The 26219-nt window shown below is 44.9% G+C and overlaps 1 protein-coding gene across 2 annotated transcripts in view; it reads left to right on the forward strand.

The window, feature by feature from the left end:
* LOC143766681 (uncharacterized) overlaps positions 1–26219 on the forward strand; it is a 60999-nt gene that overhangs the window by 17177 nt on the left and 17603 nt on the right. For both annotated transcript variants that reach the window (XM_077254535.1, XM_077254534.1), the window contains exons 6-7: positions 25633–25782; positions 25912–26091. In XM_077254535.1, coding sequence (XP_077110650.1) covers positions 25633–25782; positions 25912–26091 — 330 coding nt within the window. The remainder of the gene's footprint in view (positions 1–25632; positions 25783–25911; positions 26092–26219) is intronic.

The raw sequence follows: 26219 nt of genomic DNA on the forward strand, positions 1-26219 counted from the left end.
GGGGCCCCGTTGGAGCTTTCACATGGAGGCCAGCGAGTTTCAAGTTACGCCACTGGGGGTACGTTTTAGAACAAGGAGAACAAGACTAGTAGATATTATAGCTTTTACTCCAAAAAGATGAGGCAGTGTTTGCAAAAAGTATAAAAAATATTACGAGATGAGACAATTATAGTATGCACAAAACAATTACAAAATAAAAGGGAATAAAGTTGAAAAAAAACACTTACAGTTCTCTCATATCATGGCAGCTTATGTGGCTGGGGGGAAGGAGGACACATCCCAATGCATCAGAGCAGATTCGAACAAAGTCCAGCTCACCATAATCGACATCCTTGAAGACTCGAAGCACGGAGCTGCTGTGTCAGGGCGTAACAAATCAAAGAAGAAATGAGGAATCCAGCTCAACGAGGTGGTGAAAAAAACTTCTTTCTTTATTCACTCAAATATATTCAGTGGAGGATAAAAACATCAGCGATTACAAAAGATAAAATGCGATATCAACGCGTTTCTGGTGGCCAAGCACCCTTAATCTGTTTCTGTTAGCTGACTTCCTGGCCAAAAGACACGCCTAAAATGAGGCTGAATTTCATACCCTTGGCTCGTTACATCACTGAGGGACTGGATACTCCCCTTTTTTTGAAAGTTATGAAATATGGCTATTAGCCATAATTCCTGGGGGAGAAGCCCGTAGAAGGAAGACAAAACTATCATTTTTCTCAGCATGAAAGGGATGTTCAATTAAGTCTAAACATGATTTGACTATATGCCTCGGTTAAGTCGTAATCCACTACTTGGATTCTGCCGGTACGGGAAATTAGGAAACGCACTGGTGTGTAGCTCTATCGTTGCACATCCCAAATATGTAACTTTCACACCTATACCACTACTTGGGGTTGAGTTATTCCATCTTGAATAACTCTCATACACAAATGGAAGCACATGGCTTCAAACAAAGAACTGGTTTCTGCTAACCAACACATTCTTGAGGGAGGGGGGAATGAGTTGTATAGAATTACACAGAGTGAGAAGGAGAGCTTTCTAGGCAGTGAGAAGGAGGAGCTGTGGAGGGGAACCACAGCTGCAGCGTGTGTACACAGACCTAATGGATGTAGCAGAGCTCAGTGTGCGTTATAATCTAGAATCAAATACGTCATATTTCCTGACAATACTCACCCGGGGGGCGGTCCGGTTCGATGGGTGTCGCGGGTCCGGATCCGGCGCCTCCCATCTTATGATTGCCGTCCTCTTGCTTGCTTAATGGTTCTTGGCATCGCGCGCCTGCGCAGGAGAACTTACCTGCTCTTTTGAGGACAGAGGAAAGTACTGCCGTGCGCATTTGCCGGGAAAGGTCAGAGAAGCCCAGCGCCTGTGCACTGCAGTACTTTGCTTTGCTGTCAACAGGGCAGATAAGTACTCCTGGCCAGGAGTGTGATGCCAAGAACCATGAAGCAAGCAGGAGGGCGGCAATCATAAGAAGATGGGAGGTGCCGTACCTGTGACACCCATTGGACCTGATGCATCCTCTCCGGGTGAGTATAATAAAACTTATTTTTTTTTATCTTTCAGGTGGGATCGGGGGCTTACGTGCAGCATTATAGAATGCTGTAGATAAGCCCTGAAAGGCAGTGGCCATATCTTATATCAGCCAAAACAACTGACAGGTTCCCTTTAAAAAAGATGATATAACTTGGCATTTTTTTATTTATATTTTAAATGCCACACTTACAAAAGGACAGTAGATAACTGTCTTATAACCAGCTGATAAGAAATCAGGGTTGCCATTTTGATATTTTTTATTCTATCTGAATAACTTAATCAAAAGTCATAGACTTTTTTTGGCAGACAAATTGAAAACCGTAATGAATAAAGTATATCAGTTATTTCTATCTACAGCTTTGATATTATTGAAGACATTAGCAACATGCACTGTACCGTATATACTCGAGTATAGCGGAGAATTTCAGCCCATTTATTTAGGCTGAAATTGCCCCTCTCAGCTTATATTCGAGTCACATCCCGGTAGGGGAGGCGGAGCAGCAGCTGTGTAATAATACTCACCTGCTCCTGGTGCGGTCCTTGCAGATCCCTGGTTCCCCAGAGCCGGCAGCTTCTTCCTGTATTAACCCCTTCCCGACCTTTGACGCATACGCTGCGTCATGAAAGTCGGTGCCAATCCGACCTGTGACGCAGCGTATGCGTCATGGAGGGATCGCGCTCCTGCAGATCGGGTGAAAGGGTTAACTCCAATTTCACCCGATCTCCAGGAACAGGGGGAGTGGCGCTTCAGCCCAGAGGGGGTGGCTTCACCCCCTCGTGGCTACGATCGCTCTGATTGGCTGTTGAAAGTGAAACTGCCAATCAGAGCGATTTGTAATATTTCACCCCAAAAAACGGTGAAATATTACAATCCAGCCATGGCCGATGCTGCAATATCATCGGCCATGGCTGGAAAACCTAATCTGTCCCCCCCCCCACCCCACCGATCGCCCCCCCAGTGCTCCGTTACGTGGTCCGCCCCCCTAAGTCGTCCTGTCCGCTCCTCCGTCCTCCTGTCCGCTCCCCCCGTGCTCCGGTCCCCTCTCCCTGTGCTCCGGTCCCCCCCCCCCGTGATCCGATCACCCCCCTTCATACTTACCGGGCCTCCCGGTGTCCGTCCGGCTTCTCCATGGGCGCCGCCATCTTCCAAAATGGCGGGCGCATGCGCACTGCGCCCGCCGAATCTGCCGGCTGGCAGATTCGTTTCAGATGTATTTTGATCACTGCGATATAGCCTATCACAGTGATCAAAATAAAAAAAATAGTAAATGACCCCCCTTTATCACCCCCATAGGGACAATAATAAAAATAAATAAAATATATATATATTTTTTTTCTACTAGGGTTAGGGTTAGAACTAGGGTTAGAATTAGGGTTAGAATTAGGGGTAGGGTTAGGGCATGTGCACACAGTGCGGATTTGGCTGCGAATGCGCAGCGGATTGCCGCGGATCCGCAGCGGATTGGCCGCGGATCCGCAGCGGATTGGACGCTGCTAATTCGTAGCAGTTTTCCATCAGGTTTACAGTACCATGTACACCTATGGAAAACCAAATCCGCTGTGCCCATGGTGCGGAAAATACCATGCGGAAACGCTGTGTTGTATTTTCCGCAGCATGTCAATTTTGTGCGGATTCCGCAGCGTTTTACACCTGTTCCTCAATAGGAATCCGCAGGTGAAATCCACACAAAAAAACACTGGAAATCCGCTGTAAATCCGTAGGTAAAACGCAGTGCCTTTTACCTGCGGATTTTTCAAAAATGGTGCGGAAAAATCTCACACGAATCCGCAAAGTGGGCACATAGCCTTAGGGTTAGGGTTGGAATTAGAGTTAGGGTACCGTCTTACAGTGGCACTTTGATCGCTACGACGGTACGATCCGTGACGTTCCAGCGATATCCATACGATATCGCTGTGTCTGACACGCAGCAGCGATCAGGGACCCTGCTGAGAATCGTACGTCGTAGCAGATCGTTTGGAACTTTCTTTTGTCGCTGGATCTCCCGCTGTCATCGCTGGATCGCTTGTAACCAGGGTAAACATCGGGTTACTAAGTGCAGGGCCGCGCTTAGTAACCCGATGTTTACCATGGTTACCAGCGTAAAAGTAAAAAAAAAAAAAAACCTACATACTCACATTTCGGTGTCCTTCAGGTCCCTTGCCGTCTGCTTCCCACTCTGACTGTCTGCCGGCCGGAAAGTTAGAGCACAGCAGTGACGTCACCGCTGCGCTCTGCTCTCACTGTACGGCGGCACTCAGTCAGAGCGGGAAGCAGACGGCAAGGGACCTGAAGGACACCGAAATGTGAGTATGTACGGTTTGTTTTTTTTTTACTTTTACGCTGGTAACCACGGTAAACATCGGGTTACTAAGCGCGGCCCTGCGCTTAGTAACCCGATGTTTACCCTGGTTACCCGGGACCTTGGCATCGTTGGTCTGTGTGACAGCTCCCCAGCGACCACACAACGACTTTCCAACGATCACGGCCAGGTCGTATCGCTGGTCGTGATCGCTGGTAAATCGTTATGTGAGACGGTACCCTTAGGGTTGGAATTAGGGCTAGCGTTGGAAATAGGGTTAAGATTAGGCTTGTGGTTAGGGTTAAGGATAGGGTTAGGGTTGTGTTAGGGTTACAGTTGTGGGTAGGGTTGGCATTAGGGTTAGGATTAGGGTTAGGGTTGGATTTAGGGTTACGGGTGTGTTGGGGTTAGGGTTGTGGTTAGGGGTGTGTTGGGGTTAGGGTTGTGATTAGGGTTATGGCTACAGTTGGGATTAGGGTTAGGGGTGTGTTGGGGTTAGTGTTGAAGTTAGAATTGAGGGGTTTACACTGTTTAGGCACATCAGGGGTCTCCAAACGCAACATGGCGCCACCATTGATTCCAGCCAATCTTGCGTTCAAAAAGTCAAATGGTGCGCCCTCCCTTCCAAGCCCCGACGTGCCCCAAACAGTGGTTTACCCCCACATATGGGATACCAGCGTACTCAGGACAAACTGGGCAACAACTATTGGGGTCCAATTTCTCCTGTTACCCTTGCAAAAATAAAAAATTACTTGCTAAAACATAATTTTTGAGGAAAGAACAATTATTTTTTATTTTCACGGCTCTACGTTATAAACTTATGTGAAGCACTTGGGGGTTGAAAATGCTCACCACACATCTAGATAAGATCCTTTTGGGGTCTAGTTTCCAAAATGGGGTCACTTGTGGGGTGTTTCTACTGTTTAGGCACATCAGGGGCTCTGCAAATGCAACGTGACGCCCGCAGACCATTCCATCAAAGTCTGCATTTCAAATGTCACTACTTCCCTTCCAAGCCCTGACGTGCGCCCAAACAGTGGTTTACCCCCACATATGAGGTATCAGCGTACTCCCAACAAACTGGGCAACAAATATTGGGGTCCAATTTCTCCTGTTACCCTTGTGAAGATAAACAATTGCTTGCTAAAACATCTTTTTTGAGGAAAGAAAAATGATTTTTTATTTTCACGGCTCTGCGTTGTAAACTTCTGTGAAGCACTTGGGGGTTGAACGTGCTCACCACACATCTAGATAAGTTCCTTGGGGGGTCTAGTTTCCAAAATGGGGTCACTTGTGGGGGTTTTCTACTGTTTAGGCACATCAGGGACTCTGCAAACGTAACATGATTCCCGCAGACCATTCCATCAAAGTCTGCATTCCAAATCGTCACTACTTCCCTTCCGAGCCCCGGCATGTGCCCAAACAGTGGTTTACCCCCACATATTGGGTATCAGCGTACTCAGGAGAAACTGGACAACAACTTTTGGGGTCATATTTTTCCTGTTACCCTTGGGAAAATTAAAAATTTCTGGGCTAAAAAAATATTTTTGAGGAAAGAAAACACATTTATTATTTTCACGGCTCTGCGTTATAAACTTCTGTGAAGCACTTGGGGGTTCAAAGTGCTCACCACACATCTAGATTAGTTCCTTGGGAGGTCTAGTTTCCAAAATGGGGTCACTTGTGTGGGAGCTCCAATGTTTAGGCACACAGGGGCTCTCCAAACGCAACATGGTGTCCGCTAATGATTGAAGCTAATTTTCCATTCAAAAAGCCAAATGGCGTGCCTTCCCTTCCGAGCCCTGCCGTGCGCCCAAACAGTGGTTTACCCCCACATATGGGGTATCATCGTACTCAGGACAAACTGGACAACAACATTTGGGGTCCAATTTCTCCAATTATCCTTGGGAAAATAAAATACTCCGGGCTAAAAATCATTTTTGAGGAAAGAAAAATAATTTTTTATTTTCATGGCTCTGCGTTATAAACTTCTGTGACGCACCTGAGGGTTTAAAGTGCTCACTATGCATCTAGATAAGTTCCTTGGGGGGTCTAGTTTCCAAAATGGGGTCACTTGTGGGGGAGCTCCAATGTTTAGGCACACAGGGGCTCTCCAAACCTGACATGGTGTCCGCTAACGATGGAGATAATTTTTCATTCAAAAAGTCAAATGGCGCTCCTTCCCTTCCGAGCCTTAACATGTGCCCAAACAGTAGTTTACCCCCACATATGAGGTATTGGCGTACTCAGGAGAAATTGCCCAACAAATTTTAGGATCCATTTTATCCTGTTGCCCATGTGAAAATGAAAAAATTGAGGCTAAAAGAAATTTTGTGTGAAAACAAAGTACTTTTTCATTTTTACGGATTAATTTGTGAAGCACCTGGGGGTTTAAAGTGCTCACTATGCTTCTAGATAAGTTCCTTGGGGGGTCTAGTTTCCAAAATGGGGTCACTTGTGGGGGAGCTCCAATGTTTAGGCACACGGGGGCTCTCCAAACGCGACATGGTGTCCGCTAAAGATTGGAGCCAATTTTTCATTCAAAAAGTCAAATAGCGCTCCTTCCCTTCCGAGCCCTGCCGTGCGCCCAAACAGTGGTTTACACCCACATATGAGGTATCAGCGTACTCAGGACAAATTGGACAACAACATTTGTGGTCCAGTTTCTCCTTTTACCCTTGGGAAAATAAAAAAATTGTTGCGAAAAGATCATTTTTGTTACTAAAAAGTTAAATGTTAATTTTTCCCCTCCATGTTGCTTCTGCTGCTGTGAAACACCTGAAGGGTTAATAAACTTCTTGAATGTGGTTTTTAGCACCTTGAGGGGTGCAGTTTTTAGAATGGTGTCACTTTTGGGTATTTTCAGCCATATAGAACCCTCAAACTGACTTCAAATGTGAGGTGGTCCCTAAAAAAAATGGTTTTGTAAATTTTGTTGTAAAAATGAGAAATCACTGGTCAAATTTTAACCCTTATAACTTCCTAGCAAAAAAAAAATTTGTTTCCAAAATTGTGCTGATGTAAAGTAGACATGTGGGAAATGTTATTTATTAACTATTTTGTGTCACATAACTCTCTGGTTTAACAGAATAAAAATTCAAAATGTGAAAATTGCAAAATTTTCTAATTTTTCGCCAAATTTCCGTTTTTTTCACAAATAAACTCAGAAATTATCGACCTAAATTTACCACTAACATGAAGGCCAATATGTCACGAAAAAACAATCTCAGAACCGCAAGGATCCGTTGAAGCGTTCCTGAGTTATTACCTCATAAAGGGACACTGGTCAGAATTGCAAAAAATGGCAAGATCATTAAGGCCAAAATAGGCTGGGTCATGAAGGGGTTAAGCGGTCACATGGTACCGCTCATTGCAGTAATGAATATGGAACCGACTCCACTCCCATAGGGGTGGGGTCGCATATTCATTACTGTAATGAGCGGTACCATGTGAACGCTCAATACAGGAAGAAGCTGCCGGGCCCAGGGGAACCACGGACCGCTCCAGGAGCAGGTGAGTATAACGCAGTGCGCGATATTCACCTGCTCCCCGTTCCACCGCCGCCGGCCACCGCTTCGTCTTCCGCTTCCTCTGCAGTGACGCTCAGGTCAGAGGGCGCGATGACATGATTAGTGTGCACGCCGCCCTCTGCCTGAACAGTCAGTGCAGAGGACGGGGAAGACGCAGCGGCGGCCATCGGCGTTAGAACGGGGAGCAGGTGAATATAGCAAGTACCGGGGGCCTGAGCGATGAGAGGTGAGTATGTGTTTTTTTTTTTTATCGCAGCAACAGCAAATGGGGCAAATATCTCTATGGAGCATCTTATGGGGCCATAATCAATGTTTGTGCAGCTTTATATGGGGCAAATGTCTACATGGAGCTTCTTATGGGGCATAATCATTGTTTGTGCAGCTTTATTTGGGGCAAATGTCTATATGGAGCATCTTATGGGGCCATAATCAATGTTTGTGCAACTTTATATGGGGCAAATGTCTACATGGAGCATCTTATGGGGCCATAATCAATGTTTGTGCAGCTTTATATGGGGCAAATGTCTGTATGGAGCATCTTATGGGGCCATAATCCGCATTTGTGCAGCATTATATGGGGCATATTTTAATATGGAGCATCTTATGGGGCCCATCAAACTTTATGGAGCATTTTATGGGGCTCCTGATTCAATATGGATATTCAAAAACACTTAGCCTACTGATGTCTCAATTAATTTTTCTATTATTGGTATCTATTTGTATTTTTGACATTTACCGGTAGCTGCTGCATTTCCCACCCTAGGTTTATACTCGAGTCATTAAGTTTTCCCATTTTTTTGTGGCAAAATTAGGGGTCTCGGCTTATACTCGGGTCGGCTTATACTCGAGTATATGCGGTAATTTGTAAAATCACAATAACCTACGAAACCTCATCAAGCTTCAAATGACAGGACACACAAAAGGAAGAGGTGCTCTGCTTTTATGGACTGTCCAAGAATTTCTGGAAAGCTGGCGACCCTGATCTGTATTCTGATCACTTTTTACATACCACCTTATAAGACAGTCTCATTTGTTTTGGATCCTTTCCAGCTAAATCAAGCTCTTTCATCTTTTTCTCTCGAACTTTCTGAGCACCTCCTTTACCTGCTTTTGATTTTCCACTCTCCATATTTATTTATAAACTACAAACAACTACCACCATAGAAAAAAAACAAAATTAAATAATAGAAGCAGCAGCCCGGCTAAACAATAAAGCTCAATATGACATTTCAGCCATTAATTTACACTCAATAACAATATGGCTTAGGCCTGTTTCACACTAGCGTGTGTGATGGGAGAAGCTCGCACGAGTCTCTCACAACAACACCCGGTGCTGCCGCCGGCCTTCTTACCGTAGCATGCAGCTGCATGTATTTCTGTGTGAGTCTCTCACATCAACACCCGGTGCTGCCGCCGGCCCTCTGAACAGAGCGTGCGGCTGCATGTATTTCTATGTTTGTCTCTCACATCAATACCCAGTGCTGCCACCGGCCCTCTGACCGGAGCGTGCGGCTGCATGGATTTCTATGTGAGTCTCTCGTATCAACACCCGGTGCTGCCGCCAGCCTTCCGACCGGAGCGTGCGGCTGCATGTATTTCTATGCGAGTTTCTTGCATCACACACGCTATTGTGAAACCGGCCTTAAAGGAAACCTAGCATGTCCCCAAAAGCTATGAAGCTGCAGATATGTGGTTACTCTGCAGGTTAGTAGCACCTGCTCTGATGCTGGGAGGAAATTCACCTTATTCCATCTGGCAGTCTCACTCTTTCAGTCACGTGGTTACTGCCGGCGTGGGTTCAGTCATCACTCTGTGTATAGGGAGCAGTGGCTGTGACTATTCCCGCTGCACTGACTGACAGCTAACTATGCTTTAGAACCTGCTGTCAGTCAGTGAACACGCGACTGAAAGGGCGAGACTGTCGGATGGAATAAAGTTAATTTCCTCTCAGTATCAGAGCTCTCAGAGCACCCGTATAAACAGGGTGCAGTATACATAGGTACTATATACAGGCTGCAGTATATACAGGTACTATATACAGGGTGCAGTATACACAGGTACTATATACAGGGTGCAGTATACAGGTACTATATACAGGTGTAGTATATACAGGTACTATATACAGGCTGCAGTATACACAGGTACTATATACAGGCTGCAGTATATACAGGTACTATATACAGGGTGCAGTATACACAGGTACTATATACAGGGTACAGTATACACTGGTCGTATATACAGGGTGCAGTATATATATGGTACAGTATACACAGGTACTACATACAGGGTGCAGTATACACAAGGACTATATACAGGGTGCAGTATACACTGGTCGTATATACAGGGTGCAGTATATATATGGTACAATATGCATAGGTACTATATACTGTACAGGGTGCAGTATATACATGGTGCAGTATACACAGGTACTATATACAGGGTGCAGTATATAAAGGTATTATACAGGGTGCAGTATATATATGGTACAATATGCATAGGTACTATATACTGTACAGGGTGCAGTATATATATGGTGCAGTATACACAGGTACTATATACAGGGTGCAGTATATATATGGTGCAGTATACACAGGTACTATATACAGGGTGCAGTATATAAAGGTATTATACAGGGTGCAGTATATATAGAAAAATTCTGATAAGCATACTAGATGGTGGAGACAACCTAGATATTATATTATAAGTGTATGTATATACACACACACACTTGTCCAACTTCATCTACCACAACACCACCTATGCATGGACATATGGACAACTGCAGTTTATACTATGCAAATCAAAAGAGGACAAGCAGTCATAAAGTCCAGACAATACTATTTTTATTATATCAACAACATATAAAATACAGACAAACGATGCATGACTGGGCTAAAAAGATGACAATGGGGGGTCACCTACAACATACAAAAAGAAGCCCAAGGCAGGGTGCCACCTAACAAGCAATAATACTAATAGCATATGGGGAATGGCTCAGAGTACACACAGCTGTAAAGTGATAGTCTCCCGTATAGCTGGGAGGTATTGTATCCCCAGCACTGAATACTCCATATAGGCATTAGATATCCGGGCTGAAATAGGCCAGATACATTACCCGATGCCGATGGTCTGTAAAGTAGGGACACCCGTACACCCCGATGCGCGTTTCGGTTGTGTTCCTTCCTCAGGGGGCGCATGGAGAAACAGGGGGCAAGGCTGAATAAATAGGGTCCCTTCATACAGGCGGCACAGCAGCACATACCGTCACTTCCGCCCAGTCACAGCTAGCCGAGCGCTAGGCAGCCGGAAACACGTGGGGCCCCACGTGACCAGGCAGTCCGCGCGACCAGGCAGCAGAGAACCGGTGATGAGAAGAGCGCATGCGTGCGCTTACTAAAAGTACAGTGCCGCCATTACAGAAAGGGGAAAGAGTGTGGGCAAAGAAACCGTGGAGCCGCAATAACAAAGCTGCACCCAGATATCCATCTATAACATACGATATATGGTCCAAATGGACCAGAGGCTAATCCATTGCTAATCTATATAGATATAATTATCCATAGAAAACGATGCTGCACAGCAAGAGGGAGCAAATATAAGACACCCCTGATGTCAAAAAATGCACATAAAAATATAGCATATTACCTCATCAAGAGAAAAAATAAAAAATGTAATACAAAATATCAGTATAAATATATAATAGTATATAGAGAGTAAGCATATTAAGTCAGACGTACAACTATATATTCATATGTCCATAGGGGTACATTGTCTCTTCACCATACCCAAATAACAGCACTCAAATAGGCATTTCATATTCCCATAGTATGCTCTCTGCTCAACACACAGCAACTAGAATGGAGTTCATCTTTTGCTCCAAGAATCTTCACAGGCTCCAGATAGAACGAATGCCCACATCCCTATCCCATCAAACAGGGCCCTACAATCAAGGAATAGAAAGGGAAAAGGTTAAAACCAAATAAAATCAATAAGCATGCGGGTACATACCCCGACACAACAACGTGGCGACTAAAGAAAAGGCACATAACTAATGTTTTCGTTCAAACCCTTTGGGGAAACGGTGTCCAGGGCCCATATCCAGCGTGTCTCCAACTGACCCAAACGCTTAAACAGATTGCCCCCACGGATATTAATATTAAGTGCATCAATGGGCAGTTCCTCCGTTTTTTGACATCAGGGGTGTCTTATATTTGCTCCCTCTTGCTGCGCAGCATCGTTTTCTATGGATAATTATATCTATATAGATTAGCAATGGATTAGCCTCTGGTCCATTTGGACCATATATCGTATGTTATAGATGGATATCTGGGTGCAGCTTTGTTATTGCGGCTCCACGGTTTCTTTGCCCACACTCTTTCCCCTTTCTGTAATGGTGGCACTGTACTTTTAGTAAGCGCACGCATGCGCTCTTCTCATCACCGGTTCTCTGCTGGCTGTGCGCGGACTTCCTGGTCACGTGGGGCCCCACGTGTTTCCGGCTGCCTAGCGCTCGGCTAGCTGTGACTGGGCGGAAGTGACGGTATGTGCTGCTGTGCCGCATGTATGAAGGGACCCTATTTATTCAGCCTTGCCCCCTGTTTCTCCATGCGCCCCCTGAGGAAGGAACACTACCGAAACGCGCGTCGGGGTGTACGGGTGTCCCTACTTTACAGACCATCGGGTAATGTATATGGCCTATTTCAGCCCGGATATCTAATGCCTATATGGAGTATTCAGTGCTGGGGATACAATACCTCCCAGCTATACGGGAGACTATCACTTTACAGCTGTGTGTACTCTGAGCTATTCCCCATATGCTATTAGTATTATTGCTTGTTAGGTGGCACCCTGCCTTGGGCTTCTTTTTGTATGTTGTAGGTGACCCCCCATTGTCATCTTTTTAGCCCAGTCATGCATCGTTTGTCTGTATTTTATATGTTGTTGATATAAAAAAAATAGTATTGTCTGGACTTTATGACTGCTTGTCCTCTTTTGATTTGCAGGGTGCAGTATATATATGGTACAGTATAGACAGGTACTATATAAAGGGTGCAGTATACTGTATATGGTACAGTATACACAGGTACTATATACAAGGTGCAGTATATATATGGTACAGTATACACAGGTACCATATACAAGGTGCAGTATATATATGGTACAGTATAGACCGGTACTATATAAAGGGTGCAGTATACACAGGTACAACATACAGGGTGCAGTATATATATGGTACAGTATACACAGGTACTATATGCAGGGTGCAGTATATAAAGGTACTATATACAGGGTGCAGTGTGTGTACATATATATATATATATATATATATATATATATATATATATAGCACAGTATACACAGGTACTATATACAGGGTGCAGTATATATATATATATATATATATATATATATATATATATATATATATATATATATATATATATATATATATATATATATATATATATATATATATATATATATATATATATATATATATATATATATATATATACATACTAGCTGTACTACCCGGCTTCGCCCGGGTTTATGACTGCTGTTAGCAAAATAGAATGTGTTAACAAACATTTATTCTGCACACAAAAACCACAAAACAAATAGATAGAAATGTAATTATTAAAAGGCAAAAACCAAGCTAATAGAAGCATTTCTTAACATATATTAGCTTTGTTATACTGAGAATGTCTTTGTTGCCTATATTAACCAATCAAAGCTCAGATTAATTAACTGTAGCAAAATAGAAGCTGAGCTGTGATTGGTTGCTATTGGCAGCCTGATAAATCCCCAGCCAACAGGAAGCCCACCCCCTGGCAGTATATATTAGCTCACACATACACCTAATAGACAGGTCATGTGACTGACAGCTGCCGTATTTCCTATAAGGTACAATTGTTGCTCTTGTAGTTTGTCTGCTTATTAATCAGATTTTTATTTTTGAAGGATAATACCAGACTTGTGTGTGTTTTAGGGCGAGTTTCATGTGTCAAGTTGTGTGTGTTTTAGTTGCGTGTGGCGACATGCATGTAGCGACTTTTGTGAGATGAGTTTTGTGTGGTCACATGCGTGTAGCAACTTTTTGTGTGTCGAGTTGCATGTGACAGGTTAGTGTAGCAAGTTGTGTGCAGCAAGTTTTGCGCATGGCGATTTTTGCGCGTGGCGAGTTTTATGTGTGGTGCGTTTTGAGTATGTGCAAGTTTTGTGTGAGGCAACTTTTGCATGTGGTGCAACTTTTGTACATGTGGCAATTTTTCTGTGTGCAAGTTTTGTATGAGGTGAGTTTTCCATGAGGTGAGTTTTGCACGTGTGGCGAGTTTTGCGTGAGCCTAGTTTTGCATATGGCGAGTTTTGCATGTAGCGAGTTTTGCACGTGGCGAGTTTTGAGTGGTGACTTTTGTGTTTCGACTTTTATGTGGCGAGGTTGGTGTGTGTGTGGTGAAATGTGTGCTGAGGGTGGTATATGTGTTCAAGCACGTGGTAGTGTGTGGCGCATTTTGTGTGTGTGTTCATATCCCCGTGTGTGGTGAGTATCCCATGTCGGGGCCACACCTTAGCAACTGTACGGTATATACTCTTTGGCGCCATCGCTCTCATTCTTTAAGTCCCCATTGTTCACATCTGGCAGCTGTCAATTTTCCTCCAACACTTTTCCCTTCACTTTTTCCCCATTATGTAGATAGGGGCAAAATTGTTTGGTGAATTGGAACGCGCGGGGTTAAAATTTCACCTCACAACATAGCCTATGACGCTCTCGGGGTCCAGACGTGTGACTGTGCAAAATTTTGTGGCTGTAGCTGCGACGGTGCAGATGCCAATCCCGGACATACACACATACATACATACACACATTTAGCTTTATATATTAGATATACCTGTATGTAATCTCCTGTATATAGTATATACCTGTGTGTCATCTCACCTATATATAGTATATCTGTGTGTCATCTCCTCCTGTATATAGTATATACCTGTATGTCATCTCCTCCTGTATATACTTTATACCTGTGTGTCATCTCTCCTGTATATAGTATATGCCTGTGTGTCATCTCCCCTGTATATAGTATATACCTGTGTCATCTCTCCTGTATATAGTATATATCTGTGTGTCATCTCCTCCTGTATATAGTATATACCTGTGTGTCATCTCCTCCTGTATATAGTATATACCTGTATGTCATCTCCTCCTGTATATAATATATATCTGTATGTCATCTCCTCCTGTATTAGACCTCGTTCACACGTTATTTGGTCAGTATTTTTACCTCAGTATTTGTAAGCTAAATTGGCAGCCTGATAAATCCCCAGCCTACAGGAAGCCCACCCCCTGGCAGTATATATTAGCTCACACATACACATAATAGACTGGTCATGTGACTGACAGCTGCCGGATTCCTATATGGTACATTTGTTGCTCTTGTAGTTTGTCTGCTTATTAATCAGATTTTTATTTTTGAAGGATAATACCAGACTTGTGTGTGTTTTAGGGCGAGTTTCGTGTGTCAAGTTGTGTGTGTTGAGTTGTGTGGCGACATGCGTGTAGCAACTTTTTGTGTGTCGAGTTGCATGTGACAGGTTAGTGTAGCAAGTTGTGTGCAGCAAGTTTTGCGCATGGCGAGTTTTGCGCGTGGCGAGTTTTATGTGTGGTGCCTTTTGAGTATGTGCAAGTTTTGTGTGAGGCAACTTTTGCATGTGTTGCAACTTTTGTGCATGTGGCAATTTTTCCGCGTGTGCAAGTTTTGCGTGTGGCGAGTTTTCCATGTGGCGAGTTTTGCACGTGTGGCGAGTTTTGCATGTGGAGAGTTTTGCGCGTGGCGAGTTTTGAGCGGCGACTTTTGTGTTTCGACTTTTATGTGGCGAGGTTGGTGTATGTGTGGGGAAATGTGCGCTGACGGTGGTATATGTGTTCGAGCACGTGATAGTGTGTGGCGCATTTTGTGTGTGTGTTCATATCCCCATGGTGGTGTGGTGATTATCCCATGTCGGGGCCCCACCTTAGCAACTGTACAGTATATACTCTTTGGCGCCATCGCTCTCATTCTTTAAGTCCCCCTTGTTCACATCTGGCAGCTGTTAATTTGCCTTCAACACTTTTCCTTTCATTTTTTCCCCATTATGTAGATAGGGGCAAAATTGTTTGGTGAATTGGAAAGCGCGGGGTTAAAATTTCACCTCACAACATAGCCTATGACGCTCTCGGGGTCCAGACGTGTGACTGTGCCAAATTTTGTGCCTGTAGCTGCGACGCCTCCAACACTTTTCCTTTCACTTTTTCCCCATTATGTAGATAGGGGCAAAATTGTTTGGTGAATTGGAAAGCGCGGGGTTAAAATTTCACCTCACAACATAGCCTATGACGCTCTCGGGGTCCAGACGTGTGACTGTGCAAAATTTTGTGCCTGTAGCTGCGACGGTTCAGATGCCAATCCCGGACATACACACACACACACATACATACATACACACATTCAGCTTTATATATTAGATATATAGCACAGTATACACAGGTACTATATACAGGGTGCAGTATACACAGGTACTATATACAGGCTGCAGTATATATATGGTACAATATACACAGGTACTATATACAGGTACTATATACAAGGTGTAGTATATACAGGGTGCAGTATACACAGGTACTATATACAGGGTGCAGTATACACAGGTAATATATACAGGCTGCAGTATATATATGGTACAATATACACAGGTACTGTATACACAGGTACTATATACAGGGTGCAGTATACACAGGTAATATATACAGGGTGCAGTATATATATGGTACAATATACACAGGTACTATATACAGGTACTATATACAAGGTGTAGTATATACAGGGTGCAGTATACACAGGTACTATATACAGGGTGCAGTATACACAGGTACTATATACAGGGTGCAGTATATATATGGTACAATATACACAGGTACTATATACAGGTACTATATACAAGTTGTAGTATATACAGGGTGTAGTATATACAGGTACTATATACAGGCTGCAGTAAACACAGGTACTATATACAGGGTGCAGTATACACAGGTACTATATACAGGGTGCAGTATATACAGGTGCAGTATATATATTGTACAGCATACACAGGTACTATATACAGGGTGCAGTATATATTAAACACACAAATTTTTGCATATCCCATTAAATTCTTTAGGAACAAAAATTAAATTGAAGTGACCAAAGAAAATATATTAAAATGATGAAATGTATTAATTCATACAAAAATTGATCAAAATGACAGGAACAAAAGGTACTGGATGGTGGAGGCTGTCTCATAAAGTCCACATGTTAATTTTTAATGACATAGAAGATATAGCTTATATCAGTAATTGCCAATGATTATTTTTGGGCTTGATCCTAAGTAAAAAGGTACATGTGCAAAAAAGGTGCTATAATGCTATAAAGTGCTTAGTGCAGAAAAATGTACTAACATTTCATTTGTGCCTTAAATACAATCATAATATGAAGTAGTAGTTGCTATTTCCACAATTAGCCATCAGATGGTTCTGTTATCCCATACTAAAACATTCTCCTAGCAAGTCAAGCATTTATCATTAAATCAATAAATATCAGATAGACGATTTTATAGGGAACCTGTCACCTCGTTTTTCCGCTATAAGATGCGGCCTCTGCATTTCAGGACTTATCTACATCATTCTATAATGCTGTACATAAGCCCCCGGTCTGACCTGAAAGATAAGAAAAGCAAGTTTTATTATACTCACCCAGGGGCGGTCCAGTCCAATGGATGTCGCATGTCCGGGTCCGGCGCCTGCCATCTTCATGCGATGTCATTATCCTGCTTGCTTCGTGTCATACTCCTGCGCAGGCGTACTGATTTGCTCTGAGGGCAGAGCAAAGTACTGCAGTGCACAGGCGCTGGGCCTCTTTTACCTTTCCCAGCGCCTGCGCATTGCAGGACTTTGCCCTGCCCTCAACAGGGCAGATCAGTACACCTGCACAGGAGCACAATGCGAAGCAAGCAGGATGACGACATCGCATGGAGATGGGAGGCACCGGACCCAGACATCTGACACCCATCGGATCGGACCGCCCCCCTGGGTAAGTATAATCACATTTGTATTCCTTATCTTTCAGGTTGGACCGGGGGCTTATCTGCAGCATTATAGAATGCTGTACATAAGCCCCGAAAGCCAGTGGCCGCATCTTACAGCAGCAAAACGAGGTGACACGTTCCCTTTAAGTATTCAACTGAGCAAATGCACTAATAAGACTGGCACAAATACTATCGTTGCATATATTCATGTTAATACCATCTAATTCAGTTTGCTATTCAAAAAATGGCATAATACAACCCAAAGGTATCTGGGATAATATTGGACGTGGACACCACTTACCGCAGGGCACAGGGACTGAGCAGCAGGGACTGGAGTAGGAGTGGGACTCAGACTATCCTGTGAGCTGTGGGCCTGTGGCAAACTGTAATGGCGGCCACTGCCTGTATTCTCAGCCTCAGATCCGGAGGGTTCAGAGGCGTGCTTACTTATTAGGCTGTACATGACAGGACTCTCTGAACCCCAGCTGGATCCAATCCCAGCATGCCACTGGGTGCCATAGCAATGCGCTCTCAGCCTGCAGTGAGTCCCGCCCGCCCCGCTGTCAGCTGTGTGTGGCCGGCCGCTCTCCACTACCGCGGGCCGCAGTCAGGTGTTCTTTCATTGTACACGCTGCAGGGCGGGCAGGTGCTAATTAAGTGGCTCGGGGGGCGAATGCTTCTGCCACCTAACCCAGCCCGCCACTGCCTACAGCACATTTCTTGGGATTCGCCATCAGGCCCACGGCTTTGAGCAAATCTACTACCGCTTGCACCTAGAACAAGTGGGTATGCCAGTCAGTACTAAAGATGAAAACGTCTTCCAATGGGGGTCCCAGTACTATGTCCATTAACCTCTGGAACGTGGCTGGGGCCCCATGTAGTCCAAAGGGCAGGCCGACATAGTGGTACAGACCCTCCGGTATTATGAAGTTGGTCTTTTCCTTTGCCGACTCTGTAAGAGGCACCTGCCAATATCACTTAGTCAGATCGAGTGTGGTGACGTACTGGGCCTGACCCAGGAGCTCGATCAGCTTGCCTACCCTGGGCATTAGGTAAAGGTCGAACTTTGACACCTCAGTTAACTTACGGAAGTCAATACGGAACCGTTATGACCCAACCTGCTTCAGGATTAGCACCATCGGGCTAGCCCAGTCACTCTGGGATTCCTCAATTACTCCCAGCTGAAGCATTTGTTTCACCTCACTCATGATCGCTTGTCTGCGGGCCTCGGGCACACAGTACGGTTTCATTTATACCGTCACGTGAGGCTCGGTGACAATGTCATGCTGGATGACATAGGTTTGACCGGGTAAACCCGATAATACATCAGTATTCCTTTTTACCAATCTCCGTACCTCTCGCTGCTGCTGTTTCGAGAGGGTGTCTCCTATCTTTACCTCTCCCTCGGCCTCCGTCTGGACCGATTTCGGAGGGTCCCCAGATGATATGTTGGGAGTCGCCTCCGTAAGCATACACTCCCGGTCCTTCCACGCTTTCAACAGATTAATGTGATACAACTGTTCAGGTTTTCTTTCCCCGGACTGGTTAACTCGGTAGTTTACTTCACCCACTTTTTCCCAAACTTAATACGGCCCTTGCCACTGGGCCATAAGCTTGCTTTCGGTAGTGGGCACCAAAACCAACACCTGATTTCCCACGTTAAAGGAGCGAACCATGGCCTTTTTGTTATATACGCGGCTCTGTGCTGCCTGAGCATCCACCAAATACTTCTTTACTATAGGCATGACCGCTGCAATTTGGTCCTGCATGTGGGCAACGTGATCAATGACACTCTTATAGGGTGTAGGTTCCTGCTCCCATGTCTCTTTGGCTACATCCAACAGACCCCTAGAATGCCTTCCTTACAGTAGCTCAAAGGGTGAAAATCCCATAGAAGCCTACGGTACCTCCTGAATGGCGAACATCAGGGCAACAACATGTCCCAATTCCTTCTATCCTTAGAGACTACTTTCTTCAACATGGATTTGAAGGTTTTGTTGAAGCGCTCGACTAACCCGTCGGTCTGGGGGTGATACACCAACGTTTGTTGTAACTGTTTTATTTTTTGAAGCTTGCGCAGTTCCTTTGTCACCTTGGACATAAAAGGAGTCACCTGATCAGTGAGGATCTCCTTCGGTAGCCCAAGGTGACAGAACATGGCAAACAACTCCCAGGCGATAAGTTTAGCTGAGGTGTGCCGTAGCGGTGTGGCCTCCGGGTACTTGGTGTCGTAATTTATGACCACCAATATGTGTTGGTGGCCCGGGCAGATTTTACTGTTGGCCCCACGAGATCCAGCGCAATCCATTCAAAAGGTACCTCTATGATGGGCAGAGGTACCAATGGACTCCTGTAGTTCCCGGTAGGTGAGGTCATTTGGCACTCCGGACATGTGTCACAGTACCTCTGGACCACCGCATAGACCCCAGGCCAAAAAAATGCTGCAGTATGCGTTCCTGCGTCTTTTTGGCCCCCAAGTGCCCCCCCAGCATGTGGGTGTGAGCCATTTTGAGCACCGTGCGAGGGAAGGATTGAGGCATTATCAGTTGTTCTACCACTTCATCCCGGATTTTGTCAACCCTATACAATAGGTCTTGGTTGACAGCCATGCGAGGAAAAAACGTTTCTGCACCTAGTTGTTGAGCCACTCCATTAACCTTAATCACCCTTTATTGTGCCCAAGCAAGGGTGAGATCCTGGAACTGAGCTGTCCCAAACTTACCAGGGGGTGCTTCCAGCTCAGGGATCAGTGGGGTCTCCCTGACCTCATCTGGCAATACCTCTAGGGGACGCCTATAGGGTTTACACGGCAGGTGTCCCTGACTTGGGATCTTCGGGTTCCGTGCCCAGAATATCATATACCTTAGGAGGGTTAACCCTGGTCTCCACAGGGATCAGAACAGTGCTAGGTCTCTTCCCAATACAGTCCCATACGGAAGAGTCTTTACCACTCTGACCACGTCTTATCTCTCCACACGGGGTGGAAAACGTAACCTCCATGGTCAGGTACTCTTGGAGTTCCCCATGTATGCATACCACCCCCACTTCCCGTTCATTGGGGTTGTTCCCAGCAACAAGGGACCCATGTACCAGAGTCCCTAAGCTCCCCGAGTCCAAGAGAGCATCTGTCTGGTACCCGTTAAGGAGTACCTTGCCTACAGTGGTGGAGCACAATGGCTGGGCGAACATAGACACAGGACGAGTATACCCACAGACCATGGGTTCAGCTGTGAAGGGGCAGTTGGCATCCACATGTCCAGGGCCCAGGCACTGCCAACACTTGATAGCTGTGGCGCGACTGGACCTTGGGGCCGACTTAGGGGACACGGGACTGCTGACACTCTCGCTCGGTCCTGATTGGCCCCAGTAGAGTGACATGGATTTTTCCCAGGCTCCTGGGGTGGTGGGGCCCAACGTGACAGCTGTAATGGAGCCATGTCCCGCATAAAGTCCTGAGTGGCCATGTACCACTTAATCAGTACCACCACCTGGTCCAGAGTGCCCGGTTCCCCACCAAATGCTGTGTGGCATGAAGGTATTAACCCCCAGTCGGGCAGGGATCTCACCTTTTAGCATGGTGTAGTCCTGGGAGTCCATCCGACTGAGGTTAAAGTAGGCCTCTAGCACTTCACACCTCAGGAATCGAGCCACCACTTTCATCCATTGGAACGTTGGCAGGTTCTCCCGCACTGCCGTGTGCTCATGGACGGTGAGGAAAGCTTCCACATCCTGGGGGATACATATCACCATTCACATATGAACCCCCCGCCTCACAGCCTCCATATATTAGTAATGTCACTTATGTCCCCAATATATATATAATATCTATGTGCCCCCATATATTAGTAATGTCACCTATGTGCTCCCATATATTAGTAATGTCATCTACAGGTGCTTCTCACAAAATTAGAATATCATCAAAAAGTTAATTTATTTCAGTTCTTCCATACAAAAAAGTTAAACTCTTAAATAGAGTCATTACAAACAGAGTGATCTATTTCAAGTGTTTCTTTCTGATAATGATGATTATTATGGCTTACAGCCAATGAAAACCCAAAGGTCATTATCTCAGTAAATTAGAATACTTTATACCACCAGCTTGAAAAATGATTTTAAAATCCAAAATGTTGGCCTACTGAAATGTATGTTTAGTAAATGCGCTCAATACTGGGTCGTGGCTCCTTTTGCATCAGTTACTACATCAATTGGCGTGGCATGGAGGCGATCAGCCTGTGGCACTGCTGAGGTGCTATGGAAGCCCAGTTTGCTTTGATAGCAGCCTTCAGCTCGATTGCATTGTTGGGTCTGTTGTCTCTCTTGACAATACCACATAGTTTCTCTATGGGTTAAGGTCAGGCGAGTTTGTTGGCCAATTAAGCACAATGATACTGTTGTTTTTAAACTAGGTATTGATACTTTTGGCAGTGTGGACAGGTGCCAAGTCCTGCTGGAGAATTAAATTTCCATCTCCAAAAAGCTTTTCGGTAGAGGGAAGCATGAAGTGCTCTAAAATTTCCTGGTAGACGGCTGCGCTGATTTTGGTCTTGATAAAACACAGTGGACCTACACCAGCAGATGACATGACTCCTCATCACTGATTGTGGAAACTTCACACTAGACCTCAAGCAGCATGGATTGTGTGCCTCTCCACTCTTCTTACAGACTCTGGGACCTTGATTTCCAAATGAAATGCAAAATTTACTTTCATCCGAAAACAACACCTTGGATCACTGAGCAACAGTTCAGTTCTTTTGCTCCTTGGCCAAGGTAAGGTGCTTCGGGTGCTGTCTATTGGTCATGAGTTGCTTGACACAAGGAATGCGACACTTGTAGCCCATGTTCTGGATATGTATGTGTGCGGTGGCTCTTGAAGCAATGACTCCAGCAGCAGTCCACTCCTTGTGAATTTCCCCCAATTTTTTGAATGGCCTTTTCATAACAATCCTTTCAAGGCTGTGGTTATTCCGGTTACTTGTGCATCTTTGTGCAACCTTTTGTGGCTTACCCTCCTTGTGGAGTGTGTCAATGGATAACTGTCAAGTCAGCAGTCTTCCCCATGATTGTAGAGCCTACTGTAACAGAATAAGGGACCTTTTTAAATGCTTAGAAAATCTTTGCAGGTGTTTTTGTTAATTATTCTAATTTACTGAGATAATGACTTTTAGTTTTCATTGGCTGTAAGCCATAATCATCAACATTACCAGAAATAAACACTTGAAATAGATAACTCTTTTTGTAATGACTCTAAATAATATAAGAGTTTCACATTTTGTATTGAATAACTGGAATAATCTCAGTCTTGAGATTGGGGGCCCAATTCCAGCTATTGCTGTCAGACCTGTGATTTCTATCTACACCACAGTGTATAGGATAATAAAGTATAATAAAATTGTTATGGACGTGACTTAACTAACATTGTGCAGTGATTCTGTTTTCCCTATAGTGAAGGATATTTCTTATTGCTAAAACTGTGATTTTTTTTCACATTAAATAATAATAATAATAATAATTTTTATTTATATAGCGCCAACATATTCCGCAGCGCTTAACAACTTATAGAGGGGACTTGTACAGACAATAGACATTACAGCATAACAGAAATCACAGTTCAAAATAGATACCAGGAGGAATGAGGGCCCTGCTCGCAAGCTTACAAACTATGAGGAAAAGGGGAGACACGAGAGGTGGATTAAACCTTTTTTAAAACTTTTGATTAGTGCAATCATACAACATCCATGCCTCTGATGGCTCCGGTGATGCCCTGTTCTACTGTAGTGCCGTGTATCATCACTGCTGTCAGTGTAATACTAACGGCCCTATACACATGAGATAAGTGTTGGCTGAATGGTCATTTGGCAGACGGCCATCTCTCCTGACTCCCCCACACACACAAATAGCTCTAGCGGAGGATTATCTACAGGAAGAACAAACGGATTAGCCTCTGAAATTCAGGATGCCAGATCCTTCTCTGCCCCAGCATCATCTGTCGGGAGGCCCAGAAATACATTACCCTATTTTTCAGACTATAAGACGCACCTGATTATAAGACTCACCCCCAAATTTGGTGAAGAAAAAGAGAAAAAAATATTTTTTTTATGTTAAATGGGGGTCTATCTTATGCCAATGTCCGTCTTACAAATCATATGTCCCTCATCCTGGTATCTATATAACCCCAATCCTTGTGCTGGCACATGCCCCCCTGTGCTGCTGTCAGGCACATGCCCACCTGGTCACTATATGCCCCCCTGTGCTGCTGTCAGGCACATGCCCCTCTGGTCACTATATGCCCCCTTTGCTGCTGGCAGGCACATGCCCCTCCTGGGTCACTATATGCCCCCCCCCTGTGCTGCTGACAGGTACAGCCCCCCCAGTCACTATATGCCCCCCAGTGCTGCTGGTAGGTACAGGCCCCCCGGTCACTATATGCCCCCTGTTGGCAGGCACATGCCCCCTGTTGGCAGGCACATGCCCCCCGTGCTGCTGGCAGGCACATGCCCCTCCCTGTGCTGCTGACAGACACATGCTCCCCCCCTGTGCTGCTGGCAGGCACACGCCCCCCCCCCCCCCGTGCTGCTGGCAGGCACATGCCCACACCTGTGCTGCTGGCAGACACATGCTCCCCCCCCCTGTGCTGCTGGCAGACACATGACCCCCCCCCCTGTGAGCATGGAACCATCAGAGAAAGGTGAGTTAAGTGTTTGTTATTTTATCATGTGCCTGCCAGCAGCACAGCGGGGGCATATCCATGATGGGAGTGGGGGGGAGAGTGCAGGCAGATGTAATATTCGCTGCTCCCTGTGAATCAACTTGGCACAGGTTCAGCACCGAGGTGATGAACAGCAGGTGCAGTGAATATTACATGAGGCTAATGAGCGGGAGCACAGAACCTCCTGCTGTCTCAGCAGCCCGCAGGCAGCCCACCCCAGCCCCCTGACACCACTCCAGAGCCGCCCCCCTCCTCTACAGCACAGCACACAGATTCGGATTTTAAGACGCACCCCCCACTTTCCCCAAAAATTTTGGGGAACAAAAGTGCGTCTTATAGTCCGAAAAATACGGTATATGGTCGGCCAAACCCCCTAAATCAGTGCTTTCATGTAACTTTACTCTAATGTGTATGGGGCGATAAACTTATTAAGGTAACTTATTAGCTGCTGCCTCTGGCCCGGCCTAATAGACCTTCGTACATTGCTGCCCAGACACCATTATTATGCATGTAAGTATCGTAGGAACTAGGCCGCCCCATACTATCGAGCACTTGGGAGTAGAGGGGCATTCAGCCGAACTCTCACACCTTCGATGCCATGTTTGCTTTTGGCAGCAGTAAGTGTTTAAACTACCAGGATTTTTGTTGCAGACACCCTGTACCGTCCCTGCAGTGTACATCTATGTTCTGGTGTTCAAAAGACATCATTTTTTTAAACAATTGTTTATTGTGTGAAAAAATAAAATGTGTCTTCTACTTTTTCCATGTATTTTTCTTTTTACAAGAATTGTTGGAGCCAATGTTCTTCAGAAAATAAACACATATTAAAATGTTTCTAGTGTTTTTCTTGTAATATAGGAAAGCCTAATGACAGAAATAAACCCCATAAAACACTGTACATGGAGACGTTGGGATCAGATAATTTCTGTCCGCGGTGTTTGTGGGAAAAAAAAAAAAAAAGCTTTTATAAAAGCCTCAAACTTCTGTGTGTGAATCAGACCTGAGATCTAACGTGATAGAAGATTACAGTGCGGGGAAGACGGGAAACCTCCATATAGAGGCCGGTGGGGATGGAGTCAGTGACCGACTGTGGACAAATCTGTTCCTAGAGCCGTAGTAGTAGATGAAGATGTCGTCCTCATCATGAAGTCGTTATTTCTCCTGTCACGTGTAATGAATATCTCCTGCAGTATTGCTAATGCCGATTCCAGTGTCGGTAAATGAGACGAGAATTAGCGTTATGGAAGATGAGTCTATGAGGAACGTATTCAGCTGCCGACTCCGAGGGGGAAACTGCTTGCTGTCTGTGGCCGAAATATATAGGTTTTATTAGTAGATGTAAAGAAGGAAACTAAATACTGTAAAATAATAAATCTCCTCATATGTTTCCCTTATTATCTCCAGTAATTGTATTATTACACTGGATTGTTATGATGTTACATCGGCTCATCTTCTTCTCATTCAGGTCTCTACAATATCGGATCCTCTCAGTGAAGATCTTCTATATAAGAGAATTTTTCTAAATCGCCCATCAAAGATGGATATGGACAGAGATAAGATGGCGGAGAGGATATTACACCTCACCCTGGAGATCCTCTTCCGGCTTACTGGAGAGGTGAGAGATTCTGATGACGTCACATTACATCATTCTTTTCCATGGGAATAACAGATGGACAGAACTGCAGAGGTGAGGACTCTGGACATGTCTGTAGTGAGATTTATTAATGTGTCTCTCCATAACCAGGATTACACAGCAGAGAAGAAGACCACTAGTGAACGCTGTCAGGACCCTTTGTCTGAGGGATGCGAAAGACTCCTGAGCCCAATCACGAGGCCTCCATCTCACCCCCTGATACATGAGGACATCAATGACCAGAAGTTCCTAGAACACATCTACAAGATGACTGAGCTGCTGACTGGAGAGGTGACACTGCTGGGAATGCTGGGACATTATACAGTAAAGGTACCTTCACACGAAGCGACGCTGCAACGATAGCGACAACGATGCCGATCGCTGCAGCGTCGCTGTTTGATCGCTGGAGAGCTGTCACA

The sequence above is a fragment of the Ranitomeya variabilis genome, chromosome 4 (genome assembly GCF_051348905.1).
Source record: "Ranitomeya variabilis isolate aRanVar5 chromosome 4, aRanVar5.hap1, whole genome shotgun sequence".
Taxonomy (NCBI): Eukaryota; Metazoa; Chordata; class Amphibia; order Anura; family Dendrobatidae; genus Ranitomeya; species Ranitomeya variabilis.